This window comes from Xenopus tropicalis, chromosome 6 (assembly GCF_000004195.4).
Source record: "Xenopus tropicalis strain Nigerian chromosome 6, UCB_Xtro_10.0, whole genome shotgun sequence".
In the NCBI taxonomy this organism is placed as follows: Eukaryota; Metazoa; Chordata; class Amphibia; order Anura; family Pipidae; genus Xenopus; species Xenopus tropicalis.
Window position 1 is genome coordinate 126,387,378 of NC_030682.2, and position 26,379 is coordinate 126,413,756.

Consider the following 26,379-nt stretch of genomic DNA (forward strand, 5'->3'; position numbering starts at 1 on the left):
GCCTTCATCAAAACCAAATCAAAGACCAACAGAAAGACCAGACCTACAAACAGAAGGGAGGAACACAGCAGGCGAAACAACATAGTCATTCCATATGTTGCTGGAACATCGGAAAAACTTAGGCGAATTTTCAACAAACATCGCATTCCTGTGTTTTTCAAACCCAGCAACACTCTGAGACAAAAGCTGGTGCACCCGAAAGACCCAACACCCAAGCACATGAAAAGTAATGTGGTCTATGCTGTCCAGTGTAGTGAAAAGTGCTCTGACTTATACATTGGGGAGACAAAACAACCTCTCTGTAAGAGAATGGCCCAACATAGGCGGGCAAACTCCCCAGGACAAGACTCAGCAGTCTATCTACACCTCAAAGAAAAAGGTCACTCTTTTGAGGACAGTAACGTGCATATTTTGGACCAAGAGGACAGATGGTTTGAAAGAGGTGTGAAAGAGGCCATTTATGCCAGCCTGGAAAAACCATCCCTGAACAGAGGAGGGGGCCTGAGACACCGCTTGTCACCAACATACAATGGCGCGTTGACATCCTTACCCCGGCAGTTTCACAACAGTTCACACTTCCAGTCATGTACTTTGAAGGATTAACACCTTCATCAATGAGAATCTTGGTACCATTGTGATTGGATCATACCTTCTTACACCTGTCAGTTTCAGCTAACACCTAACTGAACAAGTTCAATGGAACCATTGTGATTGGATGTCTGTGACTCTACTACCATCAAGAGTTTAAATACCGGGAATTCCCTACCAGTCATTTGAACTGAAGAAGCCACTTGGATGAGTGGTGAAACGTTTTCAAGAAAAACTCAAAAAAGTCCAGTTGTTTTAGACTTAATTCTACTAGATATTCCAGGCAATGGTTTTAGCCAGTAGAGGTCTTTCTTTGCCATACATGTAAGCTACCATAACAATGACATATTCTAGTGATCCCCAACCAGTGGCTTCCGTGCAACATGTTGCCCATCAACCCCTTGGATGTTGTTCCCAGTGGCCTCAAAACAGGTGCTCATTTTTTTTTATTTCTGACTTGGAAGCAAGTTTTGGTGGCATAAAGACCGTGTGTACTGCCAAACAGAACTTCCTGTAGTCTGTCAGCCCACATTGGCCTACTAAATAAAAAATCACAGCTCTTATTCGGCACCACTTAAGATTTATTCCAAACTTATGTTGCCGCCCAACATTTCTTATAATTAAATGTTGCTCATGGGTAAAAAATGTTGGGGACCCCTGCTATAGTCCAGCCCCCTGCCAAGGTGTCTGTTTTTTTAAGTTTTCCACTAAATTAATTAACTAAACCGATGATTACAGGTATGAAGAGTGTGGCTGACAAACCCACCATCGGCCAAACGTGTGGCTAGCAAACACAATTATCTTCTCTTATTTTCATACAGTAAGTGCATGTCAAGTTCCACCATGTTCCTGAACTCTACAAGACTAAGCTGAGAAACAGTGATTTTGCGACTGAGGAGCGCCCCTAATTGCACTTCATCACCTGACATTACAATGGCTCTAACATTTTCTAAATCAATATACCTGACCCTCCCTAGGTCACTTAAACAGAGATGTCAATGAATTCAGAGCCAACAGAAAGATAATTATCCATTCTTGATAAATGAAGATATTCAGTTTTCCAGCAAAATGGCTAAATTCTGGAAACTGCCTCAACCAGTGCAAGATATTCTCACTGTTGACCTGAAACCAACCCACGCCCTCTTATACATTATTCTGCACATTTTTGACAGATTAGTTTTTGCAGTTCAGTTAAACTGCATGAATATAAACCATGATGGGATGATTAAGCATTATTAAAGGGGACTTTTCACCCAGACCCAAAAATCTGTACAATAAATTCTTTTTCAAGTTAAACATGAAACCCAAATTCTATTTTTTATTAAAGCATACATTCCTGTTACAAAGATATTTAAAAATCTCAGCTGTAAAACATACATTGTCTGCCTTGCCTCTATGCCTAATAGGCACAGCAATCACTTTCACTTTAATTTCTGCACTCCCTAGATATCACTGCACTCCTTGTGTTCCCCCTCCCTCCCCACTGTCTATAAGTGTGCATATATTCATAGGTGCTGTATTTTTCTGTGCCAATTATGTGGAAAATGGTGTTTTATTATAAGAATATTGGACTTTGAAGATTTACTAAGGTCCATGGTGGTTGCACTACACTGCCCAGACCTAATTTCAACTGAATTCCCCTCCCTACCCCATGTCTCATCTTGCAGTAGGTATCCAGAGATGAAAGTGTTGGGTGGGGCTCCTGCTCTAAGAGCTGCTGATGGAAGCAGGGAACCCCATAGGAAAAAAGGAGTCCATTATAGCAAAGGCTCAATGATGGATGACAAAGAGCTAGAGTGCCAGCTGGATATGCCAACCCATCAGGCTTTGATAGCCTCTGGCCAGTGCACAAGAGTGCAAATAATAACAAAAAACCCACCAGCCCATTGTATATACACAAGAGATTATGTTTGCAACTTGTTAGCTATATAATTCTATTATAAATTCTATTGTGGAGACATAAGGTAGCCACTGAACTCAAATGCAATTCTATTAGATATTATCAAATGCCAAGTCAACTAACCTATTACATTTTGTTTACAGCAACCTATCTTATCATTTAATTGTGAATTGTTGATTACCCAATAACATCAATTAACTAATTCTACACATGTATCCAGGATGGCCACTTGTTTGGGACTTCATAATCATATCAGAAATACTAAAATATGAAAGAATCAGCATTTATGCCAGCAGTGGCAGTGGCCTTTACTTATATTCTCAGAGAGCCACATGGCACACACATATGGCAACCTCAGCCATATTTCTGTTCTGAACACCCAGCATTCTCAGCAAGAGATGTACTGCAGCTGCAACAGTACAGAAAGGACCAGTTATGATGGGCAGTGTTGTGAGCAAAGTGTAATTTGGCTGTTACCCCATTAATGCATATGCACTCATTTAATTCATTAATCTTGCTAGCCAATACGATCGGCAGAGGTGTTATTCCAGTACCCAGGGCTCGTCTTACTCATATACAGTTTGGAGATTAGTCGAGTGTGCTGCCGTTCAAGCTATATTGATTATATGAATTATAGATGGTTCTGAACTGATATAAAATATTCATTGCTTTGGTGCTCTATATTTAAATTGTATGGGAATAGAATTGAACTGGTTATCATTTTTGCATGTTATTGAAGAAGAGGAGCATGGCCGCGGCTATCAGCCTGTGGGATCATTGGAGAGAGTTTTAATTGGTGTAATTTATAAGGAGACAGCCTATTACCTTCACAGTATAACAGCCACACCTCTGGGTATACAGTAAAATGACTGTTGACATAGGGACATAGGAAGAGTTGACCCCCTTAAAAACTAATTATTGGTTTGCAGATTAGCACCAGCTGGCTGCCGGCCAGACCCCCTGTCTAATCCTTATTACATTTTAGAGGTGAATATTCCTTATAAAAAATGAAGTAACTGCTGAAACATACTATAAATAAACATAATTATGTAATGGATTTTTTCATATTGAAATGAACGTACAATTAGAAAAAAATTATTTATCTCATCCAAACTCAATAGACATCTAAAGGGGAAATCTAAATTCAAATTAAGCGTTTTTCTCCTTGAATTAAATCTGACCCAGTATAATACCACTTTGACACAAGTTCCTGCTCATTATCATAGTATCATTTTGCAGTTGTTACGTCACATCGCACTGTTACATCACATCGCACTGTTACATCACATCGCACTATTACATCATATCGCACTGTTACATCACATCGCATTATTACATCACATCGCACTGTTACATCACATCGCACTGTTACATCACATCGCACTGTTACATCACATTGCACTGTTACATCACATCGCACTGTTACATCACATCGCACTGTTACATCACATTGCACTGTTACATCATGGTTTCAGTCAGAAAAAGCTGTTGATTTATGTTGTTCTGTGCACCAGCCCTTGGGCAAACCCTTGCTGTAGTGTCGACCAGCTGATATATTTTCAGCACCAGGCTAAGCCGGTCGAATGCCCTAGGCAACCACCTTGCCACACCCCCATGAGCACTTGATGGGGGGACAGTAAACATGGTGCAGGCGGCTGGGGGACAAGGGCCAGGACATGGGGTAGGTGACAGAAGGGGTACGCCTCTAGCGCCCCACCATCTCCCACCATTGAGGCATGTGCCTCTTCTGCCTAGCACTTGTTCCGACTCGGTCTTAGCTACATTTGGTACTTAAACTGCTGCTATAAATGATGTACATCTGTGTAAATGCACTTTGGCTGCAGCCTAGTAAACATCCTAGTGACTTATAGGATAAAGGAATATCCTTTAGTATTAAACAACATCCAAACACCAACATCCAACACCAAATCTTACCTCTGCTATTCCAATCTTTCCGTCAGTATTGTTTTCATACTGATCCACAAAGGCTTTCATTTGGTCAGATAAATCCTGTAAAACATGACATTTTTATTAGCATCAATACATGAAATCTGTTCTAATGTTTGCAATCACTTCTCTAGGCCTCGGCCACACATGCAGCTTTGATGCAACTGCAGTCAGACCAGCTCTTTTAAGCTGGATATGATTTCACCTGAGCGCACTAACCTCGGATCCACCAGCTGGCCCAATATATAAATATTCTGCAGCTATAAACGACTAGCAGTGATGCGTGTATGGGAAAACCCAACTTGGCTCACCATGTCATGCCAATGTACATACCTGCCCTACCTCTTTCCTGACGTCATCACTAGCGGGGCTTGAAGTGATTCACCTCTGGTGGCTATTGGTCCAAATAAACCTGCTGACCCGTACATCACTAACAACTAGGCAGTCCAGAATTGGAATATCATTTATATATTTATATACACAAAATACATATATATATCGTTATATAGCAAAGCTGGGGCAAAGCATAAGGGGGGCCAAGGCAAGCCCCCATCTTTAACTAACCCCTCCCCCCTACTGAGTTTAGCAACTCTTTCCCCCTACTCTGCACCTTAGCTAGTCAATATCTTCTGCCACCACTTGTTCTAATTGGCAGAGCCACAGCAGGGAAATAAAGAGCAGGGTTGGAGTTTGAGGCGGAAGGTGCCTGTATCTAGGGCCCTAGCACTCCCTCACTGTTGTGCCCTAGACACGTGCCTCTTCTGCCTGCCCCTGGTTCCAGCCCTGATATATATAGATATATATAATACACAGAGGTGAACATTCAGCGCTGAGTTCACATGTAAGAGGCAATCTCTTTGCAAAGTTCTTGCAGAGAACACTTTTGAGACAATTCTTATAGCTAACTATTTTAAAAAAGGCTCATCAAATTGTCATGTTATTTTGCCCACAACGCAGCATTTTTCCCTGAATAATTGAGGGATGCCCATTGGCAAAACCATTAGTGCCTACTGATGCAACTCACTAGTGGAACCCTGAACCACCACCATTTCCAAGCTGGTGAGAATTCCATGGTTCTCTTGCATTACCACTGTGTAAAGCCAAGACAATGGGTTGCTTGAGGCTGACAGTCCCAGTATCTCTGTAAGTTGTACCTTAAGCATTTCTTGAAAAACTATTCTTGAGATTCCTCAATTGTGTATCATCTAGTAACACAGAGAAAGTCTAGAACCCATAGCAACCAATCAGCAGTCAGGCATCTTACTGGTTGCTGTAGGAGCATTTAGAGGGAAAACTCTATCCCACTGACCCCACTCAGTGACCAGTGCAATGATTGTGCAGTCAGATCACTGCATTACTAGGTAAAATATTGAAATTAAGTGATAATAGCGTTGGTAAACTTGCCAACCCTATTTGAGCTTAACTGCAATATCATGAGCTTTATCTGTAATGTAATCTAGGAACCTCCCACCGTATTATGTAATAATGTACTGTATAAAGGGAATAGCCCATCAACCTCTGTCTTGTCTACCCCCTTTCAAGTTACAGCCCTAAATCCTAACAAAAATGTGTTCCTGTAATTGTCAGTGTGATTCTGACATAGGGATGAGATGGATCTTCTCTTCACTAAAGGGAAAAAGGGTACACATTTTACCCACGATGCAACCTAAACAGCTAAGACATTGCATCAGTTTCACCCCTATCTCTAGGTGCAAGTCTGGACCAATCCAAACCCTTCATGATATTACAAAGGTTAAAATAAAAATTGGGGGCAAATCATATATCATGACATTGTGGATATACCAGCTCAATGGCAAAAGATGAATTTGCTATGTTTCAGGCTTGAGTTGCTCTATAAGGGATCATAAGATAAGAAGGGGCAAAGTGAATAACATGGATGAAATGGATTAAGGGTTGTTTATACGTTGGCCCACCACCAGCGCAATTCTAACGTACACCTTTGCTCAAAATTCTTCCTATGATGAAGAATTCTGGGAGTGGAAGTTTAACAACTCAAGGTCTGTTTCCTGCAAGTAATAAATATATTATGAAGTTGTGGTGGTTTTTTTTTTTTTTTAGAACTTTCAGCATTTAATCCTCAAGGGCATCCGTCTAACCAAACATATTGCTGGCTTCATGTATTATTACATTCTATGCATCACTGGCTCAACTCCCTTAGATTAAAATGAACACCTAAATGGCTCAGTAACTTTTATCTAAAATTTATTTCATCAAACAGTCAGCAGTGACTTTGGAAAGTATCTGACACGCAGCTAACAGGACTCCTATCCTACAGACTGGCTAATGATACAGCGGCAGAAAGTCTAAGTGGAATTGAATTTTGGATGAATGACTACTAATGATGACTGAATTTTTTCGCCAGGCATGGATTTGCAGCGAATTTCCGCATTTCGCCATTGGTGAATTGTTTCGTGAAACTTCACAGAAAATCTGACGCTAATTTTGTTGCGCATCAACAAAAATTTGCAATTGTGTCAAAATAGGCGCAGTCACATGCAAATAGGCGGGATTGTTGTTATTATTATTTCACAATTTTCAGCGAAGCGAAATGGGACAGATTCACTCATCACTAATGACTACTTGCCATATCAAACTTTAATGACCAAAGCAGACATGTAATGTTAGCCACTTTGGCCAACTCTGACCAAACTGCCCAACGCCTGCCTCTGTAGGCAGTTGTTTAAGTCCAAGCAGTTTCCCGTCAACAAGGCTAGTAAATACATTTAGCTGGTGAGCACAATGGTTTATATAATCATCAGCCAAATGGACTACATGGCTCAACCCCAAGACTTGGCTATTTGTGACTCATAATTTGATGCTTGGGAGTGGTTAAAAAAATTGCAGGGAGGGGGGGCCAGTTACACCACTGATGGTTATCCACTATCAGTCTAATGAATGTTGGGCTATGCAGTAGGCTGGGGTCATTTATATAAATAAGGGATGTGCAACCTGCTGCCTTTAGGCTGAGGTTGAGGTGCACTTCAGTAACATCTAGGGAGATGTATATTGTACATTCTATAAACATACTGAACAGAACAATGGTTAAACAATATAAAATGCCCTTTGTACATTTTAACAAAATGTTTTTCCCAAGGGGACCCTATGACGCTGTGGGCCCCAACCTCCTGGAAAATTCTAGAGAATTAGGCAAACATATTACTAGAGTGCAATTACTACCTACAAGATAGAACTTACTGGAAGACTGCCACCAACTCATAATTATTATGATGTTAACCAGACTGATTATTGCCTTACAGTTTATAATTATGGGAGGAAAAAGTCCAAAAATCCCAAACAGCAACCAGTTATTTACCATATAGTCAGCCCTATCTGCCGCCTGTAATTAAAATTCACAAAAACAAAATCCACCTAACTAACTACTAGATCAGTTTATAGGATAATTCTGTATGTGTTGCTCTTATGTTTTGTATAATACTATTGGCCTGGGCATACATGTGTGGTAGGAAAAGTGGCACAACCATAAATATTCTATGGACCGGAACAGTGATAGATATAAAAGTATCAGAGCACTAATAGTTTGCTTGTTCCCCGGCCATGGACAGCACATATGGACGACACTGCGACGGGTGATTGTCAGAAATAGCTCAGAGACACCCAAGGGCAAATACGATTAGGGCCATTTGCATCCATTAAAATTGTCGTTGTCTAAATAAAGATTTTAATATCCATTTGCTTTTAACCCAATAAATCAGGGACATCTAGCTCCAGATCATTTTACATAATGCCATTGATTATAGACCTGGACTGACCACCTAAGACCCTAGGGGATTACAGTTATCCACTTACATTTGAGATGTGGGAAGTCAGGCACAGTATGAGATCTACCATTAAAGGTCATTATGTAAGGCAGCCGTGTAGTCAGTATTGCCTTCTGTACATTGCCTGCTCAGACTCAGGGATAGGATAGTTTTAGACTTGAACTTGGTTTCACCAAATGCAAAATGATTTACATATAAAAAAAAACTTCGGTCCCAGGTAAGAGGCTAAAACCCACTCAATATTTGCTTTAATACAGATAGTACAGTACTGAGAATCATGTAATGTAACATATTGGTAGAGATTCTTTGTAGATTAATTTGCCCAATTCAAACAACTCCTCTAAGCGACAACTATGAATGCCCACAGCATTCCAGCTTTGTTTTAACTACAACTCCCCACAACCCCATTGAACAGCAGCTGGGGGGCCCTCAGTCTGACATGCATGGTCTGCTCCAAAGCCTGAAGATTAAATCCATTTAGTAACAAAGGTGCAAAAGTGCAGAAAGCAATGATGAAAGCAATCTAATTGCTTAGTGTTCGCTATGCGTTACTGTATCAGTTCACCTTTGCACTTACTGTATGCCAGTGATAACCAGGCTGCAGTTAAATCTATTTAAGCCCTATGCTGAATTAGTAAATGATACATATCTTGCTACTGTTTATAGTTTCTAATTACTGTCACCCTGGCATGAATAAGGATTTGTAGGTTGAGCAAAGCAGAGGCTGTGTGTTCATAAAGCAAGAGTTTCTGCAGCAGCCCTGCCTCCACATTCACCTGCAGCAGAGTTTTATAGGAATAATTTCCACCTACCAGCCCTGCCTTCTTCCTGGCTTGCTGGAGCTCCAGTATAAAGTTCTGCAGTTCTTTGCCTTCAATGAAGCCATTCCCTGCAAACAAAAACCAATGGAAGGGGCACTGTAAGTGCAGCTGGTTCCAAGCAAGAGAAAGACTGGAGTTTGTATCCTAACGACACAAGAAGTTGCAGAACACAATGAATTAGAGCTTGGGGAGGGGGGCAGAAGTAATGAGAGTCCCTTTAACTCTTTCAGTGTCAGAGGGAAGGTATCAGCTCCAGCCAGCTGGCAGTGAAAGGGTTAGAAGCACCTTGGGCAAGTAAAGAGAGTTGCATGGAAAGGAATAGACAGGTCTATATAATCACCATCTGTATCGTAATGACGCCAGATTTCCAGAAACTGAGAAGCTGAGATCTCCACTCCCTGCAAGTGAGTCTGTGCCATAGCGAAAGGCTGCGCCGGTGCGACTACTGCTGCTGCGACTGCTGCTGTCCGTGGTGCTGATCGGCTGTGCCGCTTGGAGGTACCAACCAGCTACCAGCGCTGCCTATATATGGGAGCCGCTCAGCCTGGCTCCTCCCACTCCCCGCCCCCTGCCCTGTGGGGCTTGCCTACATTTACTCACCTTGACTCTAGCATCATACTTACTCCCTTATGTATGTATTTAGCGCTAAATCTACACATTACTAACACAGGCAATAAAACAGAACTCTAGTAAATATGTTCAGTTATACTCAAGACAAAGTGTAAGGAAACACAAGGAAAATGTGCCACTGATCCACAGAACTTGCAATCTATGTCCTATTCCTTACTCGACTTTATTCTTACAAGGATGTTGGAGCTACAGGAGTGTAATGTACATAACTGCACGGATTTATGCAGTCCTGCTCTGTGCTATCAAATCCTTTCTGTTACCATGGCTGGAGATGGAGATAATAGACCCTAGCAACGCAGGAATGCTGAGACCCAATCTCAGGAAAGGCAGGAATTACACAAATGGGTGATGTCCTGCAGAGCAACCCAGGCATATACTAAAAATATATCTGACTAATGGGATTTTGATTTTTTTTCTGCCCAAGGGACCCAGTAAACCTATCCTAGAACAATTCCAGTTACAAACCCCTAGGAGCAGGGTCAGATTTCTAAGGCTCAGGATGAACACTAAATTCTGTAATAGAGATGTGGTTTTATAGTATGGTATCCCTTGTCCCACACTGAGACTAGTAAGATAAATTGCCTTTCAACTAGAAAAAAAATAGTCTACTCCAGGTTGTTGCCTTACAAGCCCCAGGATCAGACAACTGAATGCTGCCAGAGAATGCTGGGGGGTATAGATTAACAAATATCCCATGTTGTCAACAGTCTAAATGGCTGTTTTTTGTACATTTCACTGGCCGCATTGACCTGATTCATACTCTGTGGGCTGAATGATTGGGTTTGAGATGAGCTGCCATTACCTTCGGGTAAGTAGCTGACCCCTATAGGATACACTGCAACCAGATTTTCTGCTGTGCAAATCCAACAACACTGGCCTTTAATTCTCAAAAATAATGGAATTGGCCAAGTGGATGTTCAGTAACATTGAGGCTTAAGCAGGAGTTGGCACTGCCTGATTTCATACTTTTGTTATTCTCTGTATATATACATTAATGACAAAAAATAATCTGCCTCCACACATTCTACTAATGCACAACTACTCTGCATTTACAAAAGTCCTTTTACTTTGTAGGGCTCTCAAGCTATGATTGGGCTATTACCTCAAGTCCCTATGAAAACCATTGCTCGGAGCCTGAGTGGGTATAAGTGTGTGTAACCGAACCTTCCATCCTGCTGTTAAACAAAAGAAACACTGCAATAAATAGTCTGGATTTTGGTGTCAATTAAAAGAATCACCGGTAATAAGGGGTGGCCCAGGCATGCATTACCCATAAAGCTTGCATGCTTATGACATTTACTTACAAGCAGTGGGTTGTGGAAGGTAGTATGTCAATCTGACCAGATAGCTGAATTATAGTTTCACCTCCCTTCCAGTGCCTTTTGCCTGTTGTAGGTATGGGGGGGCGGCGATGCTTGACATAAGTAATGGAAATGACAGGAGCAGGCTGGGGTTAAGTTGTTTGTCTAATGGAAATCACATAATGCCAAAGAGTAAGCGTCATCTATAGGGGCAGTATAACCCCTTGTTAACCTGAGGTCAATGGATAGGGCTTGTGCTAAAGATACATTTTGCCTGCTTTGTTAATCCCCAAAAAATCTGTTTTTTGTTATTCCTTGAGTCAAAGAGGGAAATTAAAGCTACTCTGTCTTTGGTCAAGGTAAATAATTAGATTCCCAGTGCTCAGATAAATTCCCCTGTATAATGGCCTCCTGGTGACAAAACAGTCACAACAAGGGGTGAATAAAGGAGGATGAATACTGGCCATCTAACTATCTAAATTGAACTGCTGTATCACCACACTAGAATTTCTCTTTGTGCCTATCTTTGTGGTATTAATGAAATGCTTAACACGTTTTATGAGTACAAGAAGTTTTTCAGTAATCAACTTGTTTATTAGCGACAAGTAGAATAAGTACAGAGTAAAATGAACACTTACCATCTCCTTCCTTAGGATAACTGGTGGCAGATGAGATTCCGTTCATTAGTTGCAGTGCTAGTGTGATTTTGTCACAGCTTTGCCCACTAAAGTCCCACTCTGCTTATTTATTTTTTGGACTAAACCTACAAGTCAGTCACAGCTCCTTACTTTTACTGGGGCTTTGTTTGCATTCATTTTGGCTAAATACTTACAGACTATGGGGCTTATTCACCTGCTAGCCCATGCTGCTGAATGGCACACAACTACATGCATGGATGATGAGCCCCAGAATTATCCGCATCCCAGACATGGTGGAAATTCCTAGGTTCTACTTGTGGGTTGTGTCCATGGATACAACAGATTTACACCCACTGAATAGCATACCAATGGGGTTAATAATGAAGCACCAATGGGGTTAATAATGAAGCACCAATGGGGTTAATAATGAAGCACCAATGGGGTTAATAATGAAGCACCAATGGGGTTAATAATGAAGCACCAATGGGGTTAATAATGAAGCACCAATGGGGTTAATAATGAAGCACCCTGAATGTTGCAATTTCCACTCCTTACTATATCATTTTCAAGTGCAGTGAATACAATCAAGTTGATGCATGCAATGATGCTATATACTGGGGAAAAGATGGCACAGTGGAAAATACACTATACTCTGTGTACGTAAATGAGCCCTTTTATCTTATATCAATTAAAGGGGAAATTTACCCTTAAATCAAATGTAAGTTGCTGTTTTTTATAGATGGCTAAGCAACCTTCAGTTTTTTTTTTCTTTTAGGATTTTTTGAACTATTAACCTTCCTATTCTGCCTCTCTCCACTCTGCAAATGAAATTGCTCTCCGGCTGACTGAGACTTCAATTTTATAGTTATTGTTATTTATTTATTTATTTTGCAGCTTATCTATCTGTTCGGGGCTCTCTGCCATTCATTGCGCATTCTGACTTCCAAGCTGCTGTGCGGATGCTCGGGTAATAAATTAAAAAAACCACCAAAAAAAGGAAAGGAAAACGCAGACTGTTAGGCAATTGTCTTAGAATAAAAAACACAGTTTGTTTGTGCTAAGCTAATGTTTGTGTTAATATTTTATTATGTTCAGTAAATCTGCCCCTTATGTAAATGCTTTTAGTGCATCTTTATTTCCCTAGTGTAACTTGCCCTTTAATTTGCATCCAACTCCCAGTGCAAGCTCTCTCTCTTTCTCTAGCATTGCCTTTGATCCTGTCTCTATTTCTTGACCTTGATCGGTTATGTAGCCTTATGCTGCACTGCGTGCCCTGACCTTTGCCTCTTTATCCTCCTTGATCTGTAGTGAGCAACCTGGCCCTTGCCTAGTTATCCCCGCTTACCCTGCGCCAAACCTGTTCATTTCTTGAGCACCTAACACTGAAGATCCAGCTTGTTTCTATGAGACCAGCTCAGTCACTGAGAAACTCTGGAAACTCACCAGACTTGCTGTATATGACTGATGACTGATGTTGTAGGCTCTTCACTACCTGCCTAAGGTTCTTCATGTTATATTTGGACATGCATAGGTAATAATAGGTAATATATGAACATGCTTAGCTTTTGCATGCACTTTGCCATGTTTTTTCCCCACTGCTTTTGTTTTTATTGCAGAATTCCAGTTTCATTGCATGCACCTGTGATTGCTGCAACTTGTACTACTTGGTTCGACTTTCGATGAATACGACTGGGACATACTGCAGTTTGGGGCATATTTATTATAGTGTGTAAGCCAACTTTACAGGTGATGCTTCCTATAGCAACCAATCTGGTTTTGTTCCCTAACTTGTAGGTAACCATTAAATTCTAATTGCTGATTGGTTGCTATGGAAAACATCAGTGATGTTGACATAAACACTATAATATAATAAAACTGCAGTGGAGATTGTGTCATTTCCGGCATGTACCATTATAAACACTATTCTATTCACAAAGAAGAAGACAGATGACATGGACGTTGAACTCTAGAATTACCACCATGTTGAGAATGATGGTTATAGTATATAAATATATAGGCAATAAGGTGAAGGGCAAAAAAGGCCCCTTCATTTATTATATGCTGGACAAGGTAAAATGTGTAAAAAACAGTGCCCATAGGTGGAATTAAGTTTTTGAGGGGTGGGCTCTAGGTGTAATGCGTGTGTCCATTTGGAATTTTATAGCTTGCCTGTTAATCACTAAAGCCTAGAAAGCTTCAACAACTGTTTTGGACTAGGTTTCCTGGGGCTTCATCAAAAGGGCTCCCATGCCCAGCCTCTGATGTTATTGGGGGCATTTCTGGCATGTACCATTATAAACACTATTCTATTCACAAAGAACAAAGACAGTTGACATGGATGTTGAACTCTAGAATTACCACCATGTTGGGAATGATGGTTATAGTAGCTTCCATAAATGCAACTGAATACAAACTACCAGTATGGGTGAAATGGCACTAGCACTACCCACAAGGTAAAGAGGGAGTATGTATGGCTGCAGTTACCTTTGTAAATAGTGCCAATGCATGGTCTGTCCGTTTTAGCCATAGTACCCTTGCACTTATAAATGGGCCTTCTTGCAGGAATAACTTCCAAAACCAAAGTTTACAAACCACTGAATTGCATTTCCAATAGTTTACACCACCCTACCAATTTTTTTTTAAATGTAAAAAAAAGAACAGCTCCCCGGTGCTACAGAGAGGGAAAGCGTATCTGACCACTGTTAGGTATTATTAGGTAACACTGATCATAGCATGTGTGAATGTGATAGGGACATTAGTTTAAAGGCCCCTGCTGGGAGTAGGACTGATATAATAAATTGTATCCCCTAAACCAGGGATCCCCAACCTTTTATACCCGTGAGCCACATATAAATGGAAAAAGTGTTGGGGAGCAACACAAGCATGAAAAAGGTTCCTGGTGTGCCAATAAGAGCTATAAATGGCTACTTAATAGCCCCTATGTGAAATTACCAGAAATGTAAAAAATAAGCACCTGCTTTCAGGCCACTGGGAGCAACACCCAAGGGGTTGGTGAGCAACATATTGCTCACAAGCCACAGGTTGGGGAACACTGCCCTAAACCCTACCCTAAAAATGCACCCTCTAGGACGAAAGGGTTACGGCACACTAGGCTTTTTGAACGCCATTATCAAAATGCACAGGAGCCTCTCTCTCTGGGGAGAATGGGAAGCACTCAAGGAACTTGCATTTGTCACCCTTAATGTGGATCTTTGCAGCTTCTCATTGTCAGTCCATTGTAAAGATTGGATTGTGCTCTGATTGTGCTTTTACAACAATGCTAAACAGATTAGTTCTGCTGTATAGTGCTGGGGAGGAATAAATGCCATCCAGAAAAGTCAAGAGTATGTGCGCGTTTATGGGGTAATATCCCATTTGTCAGGTGCTACACTTACAATAAAACTGGAGATAAGCTTATTAATGGGTTATAGATTCCCGCTAAGGAAAATTATGCCATAAATATCTTTTGTTTGTATTTTGCTTGGATGGGAAATTAAAAATAAAATTGCATTGTGTGCCTAGAACTTATCTTGGCTGTATATTTGCATCTGTACATATGAATGGGAGCTGCTATTGTGCATCCTATTCCCCACCAAATAAACAAGCAACCAAAAATAAGGAAAACATGTACAGTTCAATCACAGAATTAGAGTATTAAATAAGGCCTTATGTGTTTATATTTGCTTGTCATTCCATGTTTATAGCAGGGTAACAAATAATATCACTTTCGGAAGCAAATATTGCTACAATACAGATTTGTTACCGTCGGAAAGAATTTAATGTGAATAACCTGTAATTTCCATACAGTTATGTCTGTGCACAGGTAACATATAACTAGCCTGAAAGTTCATGTTGAATAGGGAGCAGGCATCCAATAATTATTGTCTGGGAAGATATTCATCTCAGGTTGTTTATGGAGCAAGAGTATAATTTAACAGCCAGTTCCTGTTGTTAACTAAGGAGTGATAAAGCTTGGCTGAGCTCATTCTCAGGGCCTTTATACTGCCTCCAGGACATAATATGTAATTTGCAAAGCAACAAAATAACATGATTGACGCGACAATAAACCATAATAACGGAAAAAAGAAATATATGCCAAAAAAAAAAAGAAAAACAAGGTAAAGGGTTCATGACCTAAACTATGGAACATAATGTGGCTAATGACAACTACAGTGGAACTTGTGTGGCTGCAACTAACCAATGACACAGCAGATAAAGATGGTATATGTGCAGTGGCATAACTACATGTACAGGAGACCATGCAGTCAGGGGGGTTAAGTCTGGGCTTAAGGGTGGCCTGGACGTGGGCAGGGAGGGTGCAGCAGGTAGTAAGTGGGCAGGGAGGGGGTGAGCAGGTAGGGAGTGGGCAGGGAGGGGTGAGCAGGTAGTAAGTGGGCAGGGAGGGGTGAGCAGGTAGGGAGTGGGCAGGGAGGGGGTGAGCAGGTAGTAAGTGGGCAGGGAGGGGTGAGCAGGTAGGGAGTGGGCAGGGAGGGGTGAGCAGGTAGTAAGTGGGCAGGGAGGGGTGAGCAGGTAGGGAGTGGGCAGGGAGGGGTGAGCAGGTAGTAAGTGGGCAGGGAGGGTTTGGGCAGGTAGTAAGTGGGCAGGGAGGGGGTGAGCAGGTAGTAAGTGGGCAGGGAGGGTGCAGCAGGTAGTGAGTGGGCAGGGAGGGTGCAGCAGGTAGTGAGTGGGCAGGGAGGGTGCAGCAGGTAGTGAGTGGGCAGGGAGGGTGCAGCAGGTAGTAAGTGGGCAGGGAGGGTGCAGCAGGTAGTGAGTGGGCAGGGAGGGTGCAGCAGGTAGTACGTGGGCAGGGAGGGTGCAGCAGGTAGTGAGTGGGCAGGGAGGGTGCAGCAGGTAGCGAGTGGGCAGGGAGGGTACAGCAGGTAGCAAGTGGGCAGGGAGGGTGCAGCAGGTAGGGAGTGGGCAGGGAGGGTACAGCAGGTAGGGAGTGGGCAGGGAGGGTGCAGCAGGTAGTGAGTGGGCAGGGAGGGTGCAGCAGGTAGTAAGAGGGCAGGGAGGGTGCAGCAGGTAGCGAGTGGGCAGGGAGGGTACAGCAGGTAGTAAGTGGGCAGGGAGGGTGCAGCAGGTAGCGAGTGGGCAGGGAGGGTACAGCAGGTAGCAAGTGGGCAGGGAGGGTGCAGCAGGTAGGGAGTGGGCAGGGAGGGTGCAGCAGGTAGTAAGTGGGCAGGGAGGGTGCAGCAGGTAGCGAGTGGGCAGGGAGGGTGCAGCAGGTAGCGAGTGGGCAGGGAGGGGGTGAGCAGGTAGGGAGTGGGCAGGGAGGGTGCAGCAGGTAGTAAGTGGGCAGGGAGGGTGCAGCAGGTAGCAAGTGGGCAGGGAGGGTGCAGCAGGTAGTAAGTGGGCAGGGAGGGGGTGAGCAGGTAGTAAGTGGGGCAGGGAGGGTGCAGCAGGTAGTGAGTGGGCAGGGAGGGTGCAGCAGGTAGTGAGTGGGCAGGGAGGGTGCAGCAGGTAGTGAGTGGGCAGGGAGGGTGCAGCAGGTAGTAAGTGGGCAGGGAGGGGGTGAGCAGGTAGTAAGTGGGCAGGGAGGGTGCAGCAGGTAGTGAGTGGGCAGGGAGGGTGCAGCAGGTAGTGAGTGGGCAGGGAGGGTGCAGCAGGTAGTGAGTGGGCAGGGAGGGTGCAGCAGGTAGTAAGTGGGCAGGGAGGGTGAGCAGGTAGTAAGTGGGCAGGGAGGGTGCAGCAGGTAGTGAGTGGGCAGGGAGGGTGCAGCAGGTAGTGAGTGGGCAGGGAGGGTGCAGCAGGTAGTGAGTGGGCAGGGAGGGTGCAGCAGGTAGTAAGTGGGCAGGGAGGGTGCAGCAGGTAGTGAGTGGGCAGGGAGGGTGCAGCAGGTAGTAAGTGGGCAGGGAGGGTGCAGCAGGTAGTGAGTGGGCAGGGAGGGTGCAGCAGGTAGCGAGTGGGCAGGGAGGGTACAGCAGGTAGCAAGTGGGCAGGGAGGGTGCAGCAGGTAGGGAGTGGGCAGGGAGGGTACAGCAGGTAGGGAGTGGGCAGGGAGGGTGCAGCAGGTAGTGAGTGGGCAGGGAGGGTGCAGCAGGTAGTAAGAGGGCAGGGAGGGTGCAGCAGGTAGCGAGTGGGCAGGGAGGGTACAGCAGGTAGTAAGTGGGCAGGGAGGGTGCAGCAGGTAGCGAGTGGGCAGGGAGGGTACAGCAGGTAGCAAGTGGGCAGGGAGGGTGCAGCAGGTAGGGAGTGGGCAGGGAGGGTGCAGCAGGTAGTAAGTGGGCAGGGAGGGTGCAGCAGGTAGCGAGTGGGCAGGGAGGGTGCAGCAGGTAGCGAGTGGGCAGGGAGGGGGTGAGCAGGTAGGGAGTGGGCAGGGAGGGTGCAGCAGGTAGTAAGTGGGCAGGGAGGGTGCAGCAGGTAGCAAGTGGGCAGGGAGGGTGCAGCAGGTAGTAAGTGGGCAGGGAGGGTGCAGCAGGAAGCGAGTGGGCAGGGAGGGTGCAGCAGGTAGTAAGTGGGCAGGGAGGGAGTGTGCAGGTAGGGAGTGGGCAGGGAGAGTGCAGCAGGTAGTGAGTGGGCAGGGAGGGTGCAGCAGGTAGTAAGTGGGCAGGGAGAGGGTGAGCAGGTAAGTGGGCAGGGAGGGGGTGAGCAGGTAGTAAGTGGGCAGGGAGGGGGTGAGCAGGTAGTAAGTGGGCAGGGAGGGTGCAGCAGGTAGTAAGTGGGCAGGGAGGGTGCAGCAGGAAGCGAGTGGGCAGGGAGGGTGCAGCAGGTAGTAAGTGGGCAGGGAGGGTGCAGCAGGTAGTAAGTGGGCAGGGAGGGTGCAGCAGGTAGTAAGTGGGCAGGGAGGGTGCAGCAGGAAGCGAGTGGGCAGGGAGGGTGCAGCAGGTAGTAAGTGGGCAGGGAGGGAGTGTGCAGGTAGGGAGTGGGCAGGGAGAGTGCAGCAGGTAGTGAGTGGGCAGGGAGGGTGCAGCAGGTAGTAAGTGGGCAGGGAGAGGGTGAGCAGGTAAGTGGGCAGGGAGGGGGTGAGCAGGTAGTAAGTGGGCAGGGAGGGGGTGAGCAGGTAGGGAGTGGGCAGGGAGGGGGTGAGCAGGTAGTAAGTGGGCAGGGAGGGGGTGAGCAGGTAGTAAGTGGGCAGGGAGGGGGTGAGCAGGTAGGGAGTGGGCAGGGAGGGGTGAGCAGGTAGTAAGTGGGCAGGGAAGGTTCGGGCAGGTAGGGAGTGGGCATTTCTTTGTATCTTAATGCACAGAATGTCTTAATGCCCTATATATATATATATTGATAATGGGTGAGTGCAGACGACCTCTTGTTGCTGTTTATATGAATTTTGTGATCACAGCCTCATTGCACCCCCGCCTAATGGTTTAAAATTTAGTGGTGAGCACAATTTCCCCCTTTTTTTTTGCTAAAATTTACTGAGGTATATTTAATGTAAATAAATAAAGTACATTTTATTTAAAAAGTCCCAGGAGTGCCACAGATTTTCTGCAAATATACATATAAATATCAAAGAAAATCTCCAATCATTCTTTTGAAATGCTAGGTCATAAAAACACATGTTTGGTAAGGACCAGCACTCTCAAATATAAACACAACAAAATGTCTTTTTTCATAAATCACTTGTGTCCAACATTTCGGTCCTTGATAAAGGTCCTAATGTGCATTTGGTGTCGGCCAATCTAAGTCTAACACTGGCCAACAGGTTCAAGATGCTACAGAGCTGCTCTCTGCACCTTGTTCAAATTGCAGAAGGCATCACCCCAAGTGCAGCAGTTTAGTTCATCAGCTTCAAGGGTGCTTAGGGCAATGGTAACGTTTCCCTGAGGGAGTAATCCACATTACCTATCAGATGTTTATTTTTCAACAGCAGACCAGAACTTGTTACCTGCTGTAGGATCTCAGCTATAAAAAGCAAAATGGCAGCATCGGTTGTTAATGTGTTTGTCATACTGTGCTGTTTTCTGGTTTGTAGCTATAGGAATCACAGGAAAAGTAGAACACATTAATATTTCTTTTTGTGTGCAGTGCACTGTATTGACTCCGCAGGCATGACTGGAAGCAATTAACCGACATGTTGCTGCTCTATGGCTCACATAGGACCAAACTGCAAGGCATATCTATGGACAAATGCATGGAGGTAAATCATCTAAGTTAAGTGCAAAATTTCCATACTTCTATCTATAATAGTTAGTAAGCTCCTAATTTATTTCATTCTATTGAGTTATAGTTTTTGCTATGTGATGCAATATGCAATATGTGGTGATATATTAATACGTACAAGTATGCATAACCGACCCAGCACTAATGTCCCTGAAACATTCAGTTCATCTGAAATTTCAGATTGTGCCTTAGAGTTCTGCTTTTACCATAGGCATTTTCTCTGTTCCGCAGTCAAAACTCACTGGATTCCTCCTCTGCTGAATGTTATTATGGAGTCACAACCGTAAAATGATTTACTGTGCAAATTGCTGAGAAGTACTGGAAGTGCTGAATCATTTCTTGCATCTCTGCACATTGTGTCACTAATCCATTGCATCTGCATATTTTACTTATGTACCCTTGACAAGGGTTGACCCCACTTGACTGCCCTTGCTAAGGGGTTCTAGTCCTAGTGGTCATAAGTGCTATTGAGAAGGTGCCATAGTGGTGGCTTGATGTGAGACCCCCACCCCACGTGTAATAAAAGGCACTAACCTTGGCCAGGAGCAACCAATAGGATGCTTGGTTTTAAACAGGTGACCAGTAAATACTACCTTCTGGTTGGTTGCTATGGGTTACTGCTCCTGAGCAAACTTAGTGCCTTTTATTACATAAAAAGAATTGCAAAAATGCAGAGAATTAGGTTCTGTGCCTGCACAAATAAATGGACCATAAACCCTTTATATTTGGACAGGGTCGGACTGGGCCAGAAAATACCTGGTGGGCCCTGACCCCCCATGGGCCCCACTGGGCCAGACCTAATCCCAGCTGGTCTCCCTCCCCCAATCATGTCTACTTATGCTCGTCTCAGAGGGAGGCGTAGGGCCCCTGTGGGGTGTGTGTGGGGCTCCTGGGGTGCCCCCCGTCCAACCCTGTATGTGGACAGTTGTTAAATTTGGTCCTTTGTAACCACTACATATTCACTTTTTATTTTATTAGATATAGATTTAACAGCACCCTATACAGTGAAACAATTCTGCAAACTGGGCTTACTACATAGGAATATCTATAAATTTTAAAGAAAAAAAGAAGCCAATAACTTATTTAGGTGGCCCACACATAGAGAACAATCGGAAGGATAAGGGAGATAATAAGGAAGGCAATGGGCAATTAGCCTGCTATTATGGGACCTGCCGATTCGGCAGCTTATCTGCCCATGTATGGGGCTCTCTGTCAGGCCTACCTGGCCAACATTTGACCAGATTGACTTTTCTGTTGGATTGAAGACCACATCAGCTTGTTGGTGTGGTCTTTGAAATGATGGCTTGTATCAACATTGTTGGGATCAGCCGCTATCTCCAGCCTTAGGTGGGAACATCAGGAAAGGGTTTGCTTGTATAATGACTTTGCCAGTCCAGTGGATCTTATAATGTATGATCAGCTTTAATCTTCAAAATTGTAACAGAATCAACAGTCAGTACAGGAAAAGGGAACTCTCTATACATTTGGCTAATTTCATTAAACAAATGTATACTGAGCATAAAATAACAAATCTAATGCCCTTAGATCAGTCAATTTGTTTCTGCCTGCTTCTAATCAGTGGTGTAGTCCTCAGTAACCTTTATGTCACAAGATAGTGGCTCTGGATACAAGCCTAAGTATAATGTTGGACAATTCATTCAACCAATAAGTAACCATAAGTACTTCCGTGAATGGAAAGAAGTTAGCAAGGTCATACTTAATTGGTAACTGTTTAAACTGTTTAAACAATAGCTATTCAGTTTTATCTATTTATCACTGGCAGTAATACTGACATACCTTATGCTGGGCAGGGGAAGTCATCAAATCTGATTATAGGGTTTGGAGATTATCCTACTCATTTTATCAATGAGTAGCTTAAGTACAAAATAATGATACTGGATTCACCTTCAGGATCATAGTGGGGAGCATATGTCCTCTATTTGGCACTAGCATGATCAAAAAAAAAAAAAAAAAAAATATATATATATATATATATCAAAATAAAACAGCCAGCACCAAGGGTCTTTGTGTTTCAAAAAATCTCTCGTGTATTATAATTGCATGTACAACCGACGTTTCGGTCCCTTTTGGGACCTTTTTCCCAAAAGGGACTGAAACGTCGGTTGTACATGCAATTATAATACACAAGAGATTTTTTGAAATACAAAGACCCTTGGTGCTGGCTGTTTTATTTTGATATTTATATGATATCCCGTGCACAGGGGCAACTGCAGAGCAGCAGATTTTGGAATGTGGTGCTGTCGTGTGGACTGTTTTATATATATATATATATATATATATATATATATATAGAAAGAGAGAGAGAGAGACACAGTGCCTTGCAAAACCTTAACCAATTCTCACATTGTCTTCAATCAATCATTGTTCACGGAATCTTGAAATTAGATTTTTTGAATGTGATATAGATTATGTTAATAAAAAAGCCCATGGCATATCTTAAGTTTCTATACCAGCCCAAGGCAACCACAGCCCTTTAGCAGGGAAGATCTGTGCCCCTGAAGCTTCCCATCTTCTTTTCTCCTTATTCACTGCATATACTCTGTGCTGCTGATGTTATGTTGGTGATTTCCATGACCCTATAGTCTTGGTAGCAGCTCAGAGCACACTGGGCATGTGCATTGCCACTGACAAGATGGCCTCACATGATCATAAATTAGCAAACTTTTGTGTACAAATTTGAAAGCTTGAATCATTCCTATTATATGGCTTTTGAACCAATAGTCTGGTACTATAGGAGCAGTATATAAAAGACAGCATTTCTAGCCCTTTTTCAGGCTTACATTTTCCATTAAGAACAATACAACAATGTGTGTAATTGTTATCTGTGTATTGCAATATCTGTGTATTTGTGTACACATTCAGTAGTGTATTTATTAACATTGGGGACAAACATCCCTGGTGATATTGCCCATAGCAACCAATCAGATCTTCGCTTTTGTTTTCTAACTTGTAGGTCACCAATAAAATATTACTGCTGATTTGTTGCTATGGGCAACATTACTGGTGATGTTTGTGTCGAATGTTAATAAGTACGCCCCTCATTCTCAGAAGCCATATTCCAATATCTTGCTGTGCTGAAATCTAAGGAGGTCCAAATAAGCGGTCTGCAAGTTTAGATTTATCTGAATTATTAGGCTTTGTCTGTGGTGTCTGTGCTATTAAACTAGTTCTGGATATATTGTTGGCCACAGGTAATTTGTATGTCTCCATTCACAATTCCACAAGTGACTTGTAAGCCACTCATTTTTGTGTTATGGCAGTGCTATGTGAGTAACACGAGGAATATGAATACCTTCTAAAACCTAAGAAGGCTTTCAATGCAGTATTCAGTTCCCACACAGACCCACAACATGCTACCACCACAATATTTCATAGCACCCCAATGTTCCAGATTTAGGCAGGACAGGCCATAACTACTAGAAGCTGGGTGGCGTTTGGGGTGGATTATGGGCAAGCCTGTGTGTTCCTGTAGGTAAAGGTACACTATATCAAAATGCCAACATAATATTGGCATTGGAAATACTGCAAGAGAAGCCAATTGTGTCAGTGTGCCAAAAAAACGGAAGCCTGGGTGAGTATCACCTTTCCGCAGGACAATGGTCCCAACAACAAGGCCAAAGTAACGCTGGGGGGACCAAAAAACAAAAAGGTAAATGGGCTAAAATCCCTCTACCCCAAAGGCTTAAAGCTGTTATTGTTTTCCAGTTTCTTGAGATTGATTGGAACATAAAACAATGTCACACTAAAAATCTAATTTAGAGTTTCAGTGATTTGATATAAAATACCAGAGAGAAAACGCCAGGGTAGGGGTTGTTATTCGTCACATGAGAAAAGCAGCCAAGTCTGAATCATTTTACAAGGTTCTGTCTGTGAGCAATAGCAACGCACTATTCTGTGTGTGCTCAGGGGACTGCTCGATAACGGTTAGAAGGTTGGGTAAAGATGAAAAACACTTTATTTTACCTAATGTTCTTTTTTCGCTAATTTTGTCTGATTATTAGTTTTTCCGAAGCGAATTTTTCCACATGGAAATATTTGCTTGTTAATTTTTGTTTAGAATTAAATGGTGCTGAGAATTGTAGTTTAACAATCTGTATAGCATTTAGGATGAGACTGCGTTTTAAAATAGGCATTCCAAGTACTCAGAGGCCCAAACAGCCCCCACCAGCCCAATAAATAGTGACTGCCTATGGCACCTTATAGCAGCCCCTCTGGCATTTGCCAGAACCCGCAGATTGCCAGCCCGGGGCTGATGTCTTTACATTGAACATGCCTGATATAGGTCATGGTTTCCTTATTTTTTAAGAGAATGATAATTTTTACCAGCACCATTTTTGTATTCATTATTGCCTGCAAGACTGCAAGCTTTCCTTATGCTATTTGTCTCCTTTAAGTAAGGGAACCGTGCTTCTTGATTCCTATAAACCTTTGTTCTGTGGAACATGGCTATCATCGGTCTCCTTTATGCGTTACTAATGAAAGGGAGCTATATATCTGTGTGTTAATATAAGTGCTGGGGGCGAGACAAACATTGGGGTCATTCAGTGTACCTGGATATACTAAATATCAATTTTTGCACTTGATTGTGTATTTATCAAACTGTATTTACATTTATTCCATTCATAGAACTGGACCTATTTTTGCAGCAGATATTTAATACTTGTGTTTGTGTGTGATGAGGTCGCAACCCACTGAGTGCCAGCCCGTTTCCCCAGAGCCAGGCAAGAACCCAGAAACATAAAATCTACAGAGCTAGCCCTCTGCAATACATTTATATAGGTAATTTAGCTATAAATACTACACATTATGTTTTCAGTTTCAGTACCAGCCCAAGGGGACCACAGCACTGTGGCAGAGAAGATCCGTGCCTCTGATAGGGTTGCCATCTGTCCGGTTTTGACCCAGACTGCCCTGTGACAGCCCTGCCCCTGTGGTGTCAATGCCCTCACTATCTCCCCCAGTATCTCCCCATCTTCTTTTCTGCTGATTGACAGCATGTGTTCTGGGCTGCTGTTAGCCTTTCAGTAAGGGACCAACTCACATTATATAGTATATACAGTATAGAATATAAAAATTGAGATAAAATCCTAATTAGTAATTAATTCAGATTCTCATTACATGACATCTCAGAAATGAGTTCATTCTGCACCAGAGTTTCACAAACAGTCCTGTAGAATCAGCTTCTATGACAGAAGAACCTCATTTTTTGAAGCCCACAGCCCACTGAGCATGTGCAGTGCCACTGACACTCAAAAGATGGGCTTATGAGATAAGCAAATCTGTCCCATTTGACTTTGTTGGAAAATTTTCTAAACCGTGAAAAAAATTCACAAAATTTGACTTTTTTGACACGTGCAACATTGTTTTGACGCACACTACTGTTTCTTGATGCACGCAACGCGTGGCAAATTTTTTCAGCTGTGAATTTTCGCACCAGTTTAGCAAAAAAATCCACCAATGGAAAATTCATGCCTGGACTCCTATGGTCCAAATTAATACTGTTCCAGGAATGCTGAACATTTTTGCTTGTACAGTAAGTTTAGTATATAAAATACAGCATTTCTAGCCAAATTTATTGTAGTGCTTTGTTCTTCTTCAATTGGATGGTGCCAGCAATAAAGAAGAATTGATTTTAAATGGTGCTATGATTATTCACTGTGCTACTTGAAGTCAGCTACTTGTTGCAGTTACACATATGCAGAAAATATCCTTCCATAGACACTTCTGGGAACTGTCTCTGCAAAAACACACATAGAGACAATGATGAGTATTGTCTATTTAGTAGCTGCAACAAGTAGCTCTGTGTGTCATTGTCCTAATAGGAATTAGGAATTAGCTGGAGTAACATTGTGCAATTCCTATAGTTCAGTTGCACAACTGGGCAGCAAATGTCTATTTATGTAATATTTGGCAAAGTCCAACATGGTGGTCTGTACCACAAGGGCATGAACATTGTGATTGTGTCTCCCTGCAGTGGGGTACTTGTGGCACACTTGCACTGCAAATACCAAAGACCCATTCAGTCTTTCAGTCCAGGATACAACTTGGGCTGTACATCAAAATCAGGAGTTAAGCCAATAGTGCATTTTTACTGTATTTATTTTTAACCTTTATTGTTTATTGTCTTGGAATGAGAAATAAACTTTCTACAGCTGACCTAGTTTGAGTCCCACACAGAGAGGTACAGTAGGAAACATATCACTCAGTCCCAGCCTCTGCTGTCCCACTGCCTGTGGAATAAGGGAACCCAACTCTGCAGGTCTTATAGGAGAGAACCCAGAAGCAAGAAAGAAAGAAAGAAAGAAAAGAAAGAAAGAATTTAATAGGCAACAGAAATCAGATGTGCACTTTCAACCCCAGGAAAAAAGTGACAGCATCAAATCTGGTTGAGATCACATGGGTAATTTCAGACGGAGCATTGTGACATCCCTCCATTATCAGATATTAGATGACTACATTTTCTGCTGGTTTTTTTGGTCAGGTGCTATCCTCATGCAATGGGAATCACTGACATTTGGAAGAAGACCTGCAATCAGTGCAAGCCAGCAATAAAAGCACTTGTACAGAAAATGAATGCTAAATATAGCCCTGCCTGAACTCATTCCCCATGGATTGCTCAGATATTTGGCAGTA

The 26,379-nt window shown here is 43.0% G+C and overlaps 1 protein-coding gene across 2 annotated transcripts in view; it reads right to left on the minus strand.

Annotated features, from left to right (window-relative positions):
• Positions 1-9,552, minus strand: part of calb1 (calbindin 1) — a 33,929-nt gene extending 24,377 nt beyond the window's left edge. Inside the window, exons 1-3 of one of the 2 annotated variants that reach the window (XM_012964953.2) lie at positions 9,397-9,552; positions 9,048-9,124; positions 4,424-4,498 (exon numbers count right to left, since the gene is read on the minus strand). In XM_012964953.2, the coding sequence (XP_012820407.1) occupies positions 4,424-4,498; positions 9,048-9,124; positions 9,397-9,475 (231 nt within the window). In that variant the 5' untranslated portion in view covers positions 9,476-9,552. 2 annotated transcript variants of the gene reach the window in all.
• Between the last annotated feature and the right edge of the window lie 16,827 nt (positions 9,553-26,379).